At 41.2% G+C, this 9,503-nt stretch overlaps 1 protein-coding gene across 1 annotated transcript in view; it reads left to right on the forward strand.

The window, feature by feature from the left end:
* Nucleotides 1-9,503, forward strand: part of HUNK (hormonally up-regulated Neu-associated kinase) — an 85,753-nt gene that overhangs the window by 61,603 nt on the left and 14,647 nt on the right. The window contains exon 5 of the mRNA XM_042458381.1: nucleotides 797-924. Within this exon, the coding sequence (XP_042314315.1) occupies nucleotides 797-924 (128 nt within the window). The remainder of the gene's footprint in view (nucleotides 1-796; nucleotides 925-9,503) is intronic.

Consider the following 9,503-nt stretch of genomic DNA (forward strand, 5'->3'; position numbering starts at 1 on the left):
ATCTAGGAGTCCAAGTAGACCACAAATTGAACATGAGTCAACAGTGCAATGCGGCAGCTAACAAAGCCAATGTGATTTTAGGCTGCATCAGTAGAAGTATAGTGTCTAGATCAAGGGAAGTAATAGTGCCACTCTATTCTGCTCTGGTCAGGCCCCACCTGGAATATTGTGTCCAGTTCTGGGCACCACAATTCAAAAAGGACATCGAGAAACTGGAGCACGTCCAAAGGAGGGCGACCAAAATGGTGAAGGATCTGGAAACCATGTCCTATGACGAAAGATTTAGGGAGCTGGGGTTGTTTAGCCTAGAAAAGAGAAAGCTAAGAGGTGATATGATAGCCTGTTTAAATATTTGAAGGGATGTCATATTGAAGAGGGAGCAAGCTTGTTTTCTGCTGCTCCAGAGACTAGGACCCGGAACAATGGATGCAAGCTACAGGAAAACAGATTCAACCTCAACATTAGGAGGAACTTCCTGACAGTAAGGGCTGTTCGACAGTGGAACACACTCCCTCAGAGTGTAGTGCAGTCTCCTTCCTTGGAGGTCTTCAAACAGAGGCTGGATGGCCATCTGTCGGGGATACTTTGATTTAGATTTCCTGTATGGCAGAATGGGGTTGGACTGGATGGCCCTTGCGGTCTCTTCCAACTCTATGATTCTATTATTCTAATGTGTTCCACAATCAATAGATATTGACTGATAAACCTAATGTGTATTATTTGCATGTCTTGACTCATGGGTTTTTTAGTGGAACTGGTTGCTTAACTGTTTCCCCCCACTCCTCTTCTTTTACAGTGGTGTGAATATGTATGCAATGCTGACTGGAACGCTGCCCTTTACTGTGGAGCCATTCAGTTTGAGAGCGTTGTATCAGAAAATGGTAGACAAAGAAATGAATCCTTTCCCTACTCAGCTATCCACAGGTAAATAATGCTATCACTTATATTACACACATAGTTTTTAATCACCACAAGCGTCATATTTGATACTGTGCATCACAACTTTTGTTTCCTCTGGGCAAACCTTTTAATGAATTTGTGGAATGAATATATTTGGCCTGTAATTTCTAATTTTTTCTTTTAAGCTATCAGAAGGTTGAGGTCTTTCTCTGTACAGCGAATTTGCTCAGGAGTAAATCCGATTGACTCCAGTGGCATTTTCCCCTGGGTACAATTGCAGCCAAGATACTTGAAAAATCATTTGACTCGGCTAACTGCAGAAATGGATTATTACAAAATGATGTGTTTTTTTTTCTTCCATGCCCAAGACCTAAGGAAACCTTCCTCCTCTTGCTTTCACACATTTGAAGCAATAATAAATCATATTGCTGTTAGGTATTATTAAATCCTTTCTTCTTACACATTCCTAAACATTAATCACTGTCTTTTGGGCTGGGGAGAATTAGGCAAAGCTTCTCTTTTAGAGCCTGACATTGTTTATGTTAGTTAGCTGAATGAGGCACTATAGCCAAAATCCAATTGATAATCCCAGCTTTTGCCTATTGAATCAGTTGCTGAATGGTAAATCATAACTTATATAAACCACATTGCTTCAGTGGGTGTACTCTTGTAACAGTTGGATATGACCAGTCTCTCCATTAAATGCTGAATTTTAGTAGTGGAACAGCAGATTAAGATGAGATTGCATCTAAAACAAACCATAAAATTTGCTTCGGTTGTCTTGTTTGGTGTAGCAAAATGTGGATTAGCAGTTTGGAGCCATATGTTGATCAACCTGCTTTTTAATGGATCATTAATTGTGTACTTTGTAGGAAGTTGTTTAGAATTAATTTGACTCTGTTCTTTTTCTGTGTGAGCACTGTGATAATTAGACCATCCTAGGTATTCAAATGTTTACACACACATCTTAGTTTCAGTGATTCAATGCAGTAAACAGAAAGTTGCATGTTTGATTTTTGTGGTGGACCTTGGTGGATGGACTAATGAATTAATATCAGAAGGTTTTCCCTCTCATCCCCCAAAAAGATTAAGACCAATAGTGTGGAAGTGTGTGAGAATCAGATTGTTTTGCAGGTATTCAGATCCTATACAGTTAACATCATTTCTACTTGTTTGATATGCTGATAGTACTGTGCTGAAGATGTGACTTCTGCATTTTGCAAAGATAGAGAGTTAATGGTGCAGACCTAAAGATGCTAGCCTTTATGCCATGTTACATAATTCTGTGTATCAAGACTTGATTTAAAGCAACACATTCAGTGACTGCACATTCACTGACTCTTCAAACAGTAATTTAAGATGATATTTCTTTCTTTGGACTTGCATCAATAGGCAATAGAAATACTGCTCCAAGCTTTCCAGGCTGCTGCATTAAATAAGCCTTTAAATTTGTGGTGAAAATCTTTTCTTTGTTTGATTCTCTGAAGACAATAGCACTTTGCAAACTCAATTGGTGGACTGCACCATGAAATGTATGTCCTAGTGCACATACAGGCGGGATACACACCGCCATTTAGTACGTATAGGATTAGGGTTAGGAAGGGGCGGTGCTTCCGTACTAGGGTTAGGAAGGGGCGGTGCTTCCGCACCCCCCTAACCCTAGTACGTATCCTATACGTACAAGATGGCGGCGCCCCTTCTACATGGGCGCCGCCATCTTTACGTACTGGACGCACAGTGTCCAGACGTGTCGCAGCGCCTATGACGTCGCGAGTCCGCGCCAGGCGCCTCGCGACTTCATAGATGCACCGCAGAAAGAAGCTCCGAAATGGAGCTTCTTTTTTGCTCCGCGCGGGAGTCGCGCGGTTTGGCTGCTGCGGCTCCTGCACGGAGCAAATGGCGGCGGCGGGGGAGCGCCGCAAAGCGGCGGTTTGTACCCCGCCACACACTTCTTTTCACAAGCATGTGCAGGTGTTAAGCTTGTTTCCATAGTGTCAGCTAGGGTGAGCTTTACACCTTCTCCTTTCCTTTCACACATTTGTAGCATGTGACTTCTGCACTGAGGCAAGTGAATTCTGTATTGGGTTGACATGGCCCAGGGAGTAGGAGAAGCAGAGGCCAAACCAAATGCAGGATGGAGCCAACATAGCAGAGGCCACCATGAGAAATTGTGAAGAACTAGGCAAATGTGAAGCAGGGAGCTAATATGATACTTAGCTTTTGCATTCCATGCAGTCGTTCAGCAGTTACCTGTCTCGTCTATGTGTGCCAAGATATACAGCGGAAAGTTTTGACTATTATACCCAAATCCAGACTATACAGTTCCAGTGCCCTGTTTAAGGGATTTCTGTTCCTTAGCCTTTGTTGGAACCTGGGGCTTTTAAGGCCAGGAAGCAGAATCTACTGCTCCATGGACAGGCATAAGAAGAGATCTGCTGGATCAGGCACAAAATCTGGCTAGTTCACCAGCACATTTTCCACATTGTCCAGTGAAGTGTTTCCAGGATACCCAAAAGCAACAGAGACAGTAGCCATCCTCTCACATGCATTATTTCTGAACCTTGAATTCTGAAAACAGATGGCTAGGCTCCTAATAGTTATCTAAATCAGAGGATCTCAAGGAATGATGCTACACTCTCCCCTATTCTTCCCTTTCTTCTACACTACATAATTATAGCACTTTGATATCACTTTATCTGCCATGGCTACATCCTGTAGTATTCTGGGATTTGTAGTTTTGTGAGGTATTTAGAATTCTCTGCTCAAAAATTCTAGCATCTTACCAAATTACAAATCCTAGGATTCTGTAGAATGTCACCATGGCTGTTATAGTGGTATCAAAGTGCTATAACTGTGCAGTGTGAAAGAGATCCTGGAGATGACCAGAGAGATGCAGTCATGAACTCTATTACTGAGAAACAATCCTGCCCATACACTGCATGGTAATTTTTTAGATTACAGTACATCCCAACCCAGGAGATTTTGACAAATGCAAGCAGCCCACATTTTGTGGGTCAGAAAAATATTCAGGAAGCATTATGTGATATTATTTCAGATAGCCAGTTGCCTGATTTATTTCTCAACTGGTAATTTTATCTGGAAATAGTTACAGTTTTCAACTGACATGAAATTCAGAGTTGTAAGTGCCATGCTTATCTCCTCAGAAGCAGGTCTCGTGTTCTGTGCAGCCTACTCCGCCCTAGGAGAGTATAGGATTGCAACCACAGACCTCATTCTTTAAGAAGGCTTTCCACAAAGCCTTTTAGGAAATATAGGGACTCTGTTATTGATTTTAGATGGGATGGACTCCAAAATTGTAGAACTTGGCTGTAACCTCAGACTAATTCATGGTTTCTCTTTTTCATGAGTGTTGAGTTTCAGATGTATTCCATCTGGAACAGGAAAATGAAGTAAGAGTTAGTGGAATGCCTCCAGAAGGGTTGGTTGTGCAGAGCCCTAGAGTTTCAGTGTATACCCATCTTATTTTTATACCTCTCTTCCTCACTGCTTATGGTGCAGAACTGTATTCAGGATACATATGCCACAGAGTAATTGTGGCAGTGTAGTTGGTTGTACCTCAACAATCACCTCTGAATAATGGTATCGGAATAATGTGTGAGTGTGTAGTCCTTTAATCCAGTTCCATGGAGAATTAAATGAAATGTTAGCATTTATAAACCTTGAATAATGTATGTATAATTGATAGTACAGAAATGTTATGCATTGTATATCAAATTTGGTTAAGGGGGGATGTCTTACGAAGCTAGGCTACAATTATTCTTAGCTGCCAAAGTGAGTGTTAACTTGTTTTATACAGACATAGTATGCAGCATACTACAGTAGACCCTTGTTATACGCTGAGGTTTGTGTATAACAAAATCTGTGGATGCTCAAGTCCCATTAAATATAACGACATAGCAAAATGCTGTCCTTTATAAAAAATGGAAAATCAAGGTTTGATATTTTAAATGTATACCTTTTTTGAACGTTTTCAAACCGTGTATGCTTGAATCCGTGTATAAAAAATCTGTGTATAAGAAGGGCCCGACTGTATGCTGGGCCTTCATGTAACAAGTATGTTAGAGGCATATGTAGGTGGGAATTTTCTGCATTCCTTATTCAGCAATTGAGCTGAGCTGCAGGAGGCAGTATTCAAATATAGCCTCCTGCAGATTTTAGGTTAGCACATTTGATCCCATTTAAGTCTGTACCTCTTCCTCTAGCCTATAGTTTTCCTTGGTTTCCATGTAGATTAGGGGTGGGAACCATGCAGACTTCCGGATCTTGTTGGACTGCAACTCCTAGCATTCCTAGCTAGAATAGATGATGAGGCATGTTGGGAGTTGCAGTCTGACAACATCTGCTAGCTCACATGGTTCCCACTATTATATGTTATCTGGTGGATCACATAGCTTATGAAAACCAAATTCTCTGAGTGAAGGTTTTTGGCAGACAGTGAAGAAAATCAAGTCATTTGAAATGTGCTGCGAGAGAGTTCTGTGGATACCATGGACCTCTAAAATAACAAATGAATGGATCCAAGAGCGAATCAAGCCTGACCCCTAACCAGAACTGAAGATAACTAACCGTGGCTGTCATCTTTTGGGCACATCATGAAACAACATGACTCCTTGGAAAAAATGATAATGCTCAGTAAAGTGGAAGGCAGTAGGAAAAGAGGAAGAATTCATTATAGGAGGATTGGTTTAATCAAAGAAGCCTGAGTTTGCAAGACCTGAGCAGGAAAATTGATAACCAGGGCTCTTGTGAGCTTTCATTCATAGGAACATAGACTCATGCCCTAAGTCAAAGTCAGCTTGAAAGCAAATTACATTAACAACCATGCACTAGCTATAAAGTGTAAAGTAGCTAATTCCATATATAAATCCCACAGTGTGGAATAAGGCTATGAAGAGTAATCTGTTGTCATAGAAATTTTGTATAAAGGATATATCTTTTTGCAAATTATGTATACCAGTTGGAAGAGCCACTGCAGGGACTGAGGAAGTTTCCAAAAGGCAACAATACCAAGTTAAAGGATCTCAGAGTGAGAGGGAATTGGAGGTAATGATGCAAAAAGAAAAGGAAAGAGATAATATGTCATAAGTTTCAGGAGATATAATAAGTTTAAACACTTGCATAGAGAACAGAACAAGATACAGGAGACCCACAAATAGGCACCAGCATTAAGCTTGACAGGAAATAGATGAGGCTGAGAAAAAGTAACAAGCTACTCAAGAATGTTTGAAGTGATAGGTAAAAGAGAAATAAGAATACAATAAACAGCTGGCCAAGATAAATTTTGGCCCCCTGGGATTCTCTAAATTCATTATAAGAACAATAGAACTGTGGCAAGTGGAAGAAATACCAGAAGAGTGAGAAGTTCAAAATGTGAAACAACAGTGGGGAAAAAAGAAGGAAAATGTTTTTAACAAAAGTGGATAGGAGAGGTTTAAGTACATGTAACTGGTTAACTGAAAAGAAACAGAGAAAGATTACAGTGTAAGAAAGAGGAATAAATGAAAAGGAAAGAATGACTGTGCCTTTGTTACTGGTGTTGCCTCTGAAAGGACAGCAAATTATGACCCAATGATACAGAAATATAGGGCTGGTAATAAGTCACACAATATTCTTTGTGATGTATATAGCTCCTGATTTTGTTTGCATGGTTAAGGTTGGGATAAATGATGTAACTAAGGGGCGGCCTGCACCCGCCCCTTTCCCCAATGGATCGGGGCCTGAGCTGCCACAGCGGCAGCCCCAGAGGCCCGATCCAGCGCTTTCCCAGGCCTCAGGCAAGTGGCAAAATGCCACTTCTCTGCGGCCTGGAAAGGGGTGTCCTTGGGGCTCCATGCCCCAAGGACACCCCAACAGCGGCGGGGAGACAGAGAAAGGGGCCGCTTGGCCCCTTTCTCTTCAGTATCACTGGCGCGGCCATGTAAAGGCCACGCCAGCAATACATGGCACAAAAGGAGCTCTGTTTTGGAGCTCCTTTCGGCGCCGCTGAAAGGGCGCCACAAGCACCCTTCAGTGGCGCCAAGACGTAACGGCCATGCCGCGCCATTTGGACGCGATGCAGCTGTTATGCCAAAATGGTGGCACCCATGTATACAGGGTGCCGCCATTTTGACACCCTCGTCACGTGCTAGGGGTGAGGCCAGTATGGATGCTGCATTCTCGGCCAACCCCTAGCACATGACGGGGGTGCCGTATCTGCCCACCTGTACAGTGCCTAAGTCTCTTGTGTCAGCAATAACTGAGATATGCTTTAACATGGTGAGGTGCACCAGGGTCGATGACTTGTGACAGATTGTTTACTTTAAAAAAACAAAACAATTTTTAGCCCAATTTGGTTTCCATAGGACATTGTGGTATTGAGTCCCAGTTAAGTGGGCAATCATTCATTTTATTCTCTTCATTGCCATAATTAATTAAAATGAATCTTACTAAATGGGTGTTTCTCAGATGCTTTGTGCACATCTGTATTTCTGATCCATGCTGTATTTCTCTTTATTCCCCCCCCCCCACAAAGACACTTCTGTGCAATAATTAATCATCAACTGTCTGTTTAAATAAATTAAAAAATGGTCTTTACCTGCTTGTGAAAAGAGAGCAGAGAGGGAGCCAGCTTGACCTCCCATAGAAGAAAATTCACAGCATGGGAGCAACTCATTGATAAGGTCATCTAGTGTGTCCTCACCAGACATTGCTATTTATGATAGTGCTAGGATTAAGAGAAAACTCTCTTCCTAGGACCTCAAGACTCGAGCCACTTCATATAGTGGTATACTGTCTTTCAGATAGTCTGAACCTGAATTATATAGGGCTTTATAGATAATAACAATCACTCTGAATTATGCCTAGAAGTAAACTGTTAGCCACTGAAGCTTTTTCCACAAGAGAGTTATAAGTTCCTTGTAATTAGCTCCAGTTTGCAGCATTTTGTATGGTGACAGTTCTAGTTTTAGACCTGAGAATCCTCTTGGTTTCTCACAGATCAAAAAGAATTCTTACAGTTTATACACAACAATACAATACCGGAGGGGGGGGGGGGTTATTTGTAGGTCCCTGTGTGTTAATCTCTCTTTGACATCCTAAATTCCATAAAGTGGAAACTGTCCAGCCCCAGTTTGGCAGAAATATTATTCCTACAGGATGTTTAGTGCAGATGCCATGCTGCAGAAAGAGCGTCTAACCCTGATTTATTAGAGAAAACACTTTCTTTCCCCACTCTCCTGATCTGCTGAGAAACATGAGTACATATTTCCTTTTCCTGACATATTTGTTTGATGGCTACAGGAATACCCTTGCATTGTTATGAGACCATTGGATGAGAATGCAACTGCAAATAGTAGCCTTTCAAAAGCAAATTCATCTTCTCTTTCAATAAAGGAAAATTACAGGCTGTTCAGACAGTTCCATCCCTTCCTTGTAAGTCCCCTTACACGTGAGGTTCAGAAATATATGAAACCTGCCACTTTGGATTAATGTTCTTCATAGCAGAAGGGAAGTATTGCTACTGTCACGTTTTCTAAACACTTGCTGTGGAACTCATCCAAACAAAGAAAAAAAAAAGTTGGCACTGTTTTTAAATGTTTCCTCCAGTCACCAGTGAATGGACCAGATGGGCCACTCACACAGTTGCACATGGTGACTGTTCTGGTACAAGTGACAGGAAAAGTAAAAAGCAGTTATAATGCTCATTGCAATGCCTCACTGGTTTAAGGTGCAGCACACACTGAACTGATAGCCTAAAGAGTAGAATTTATGCCAGTGAATTTAGAGATCACAGCCCTTCTGAGAGTTTTTTTCCCTTCAGGAAAAATTATACTGGAGGGAAAATAAGTGACGATGTTAGAGTCACAGGCCTACATTTCTACAAAAACAACAACTTGACAAAATGTAAACCTGTGACTCCATCATCATTTTTTAAAATTCCCCTGTATAATTTTTAACACCTTCGCATGATAAAGAATCCAGTGGCGTTTTGAAAGCTTGCTTGATATATTTAATGTAAAAAACAACAATACTTTCAGGACAGGACTTTGAGACCCTCCTTTAAGTCATGGAAGAAATTGCTAGATTCTCAGTTTAAGTGCTAAACATATATACCTGTATCAACAACACATGTTCTTGTGGAGAGTCTCTCCACACAAGTAAAAACCCTGATTTTACAGCATCTGCCTTGGAAGGAATCCTCATAAACTGGAACCTATTTTCTTTAGATTTGTCAATCATCAGGTGGGGAAAGTGATGACAGAGAGGGTAAGGCTTGGTACTGCATTTTGATTCCAGTCTAGAAAATAATGCCCGTGTGTATATGGTTGCTGCTCAGCATATTCTAAGCCTTGAAATTTGTTTTTAATGCCAAAACTGAACTGAGTTCAGAAAATTTATTTTGGTTCTACCAAGCTGCTGCCATTCTTTCCACACCTTCATTTCAGCAGCCTAATCTATGTAGGATGAGTTATACTTTTTGTTAACCAATTGAATGTTAGAACACCTTGCTGCAAATATTCTGACAGATCTTGATTCAATTTCTGGAGATCCTTGGAATTGATGATGGTGATGATGATGATTCGATGGTGGTGGTGGTGGTGGTG

Source organism: Sceloporus undulatus, chromosome 3 (assembly GCF_019175285.1).
Source record: "Sceloporus undulatus isolate JIND9_A2432 ecotype Alabama chromosome 3, SceUnd_v1.1, whole genome shotgun sequence".
Taxonomy (NCBI): domain Eukaryota; kingdom Metazoa; phylum Chordata; class Lepidosauria; order Squamata; family Phrynosomatidae; genus Sceloporus; species Sceloporus undulatus.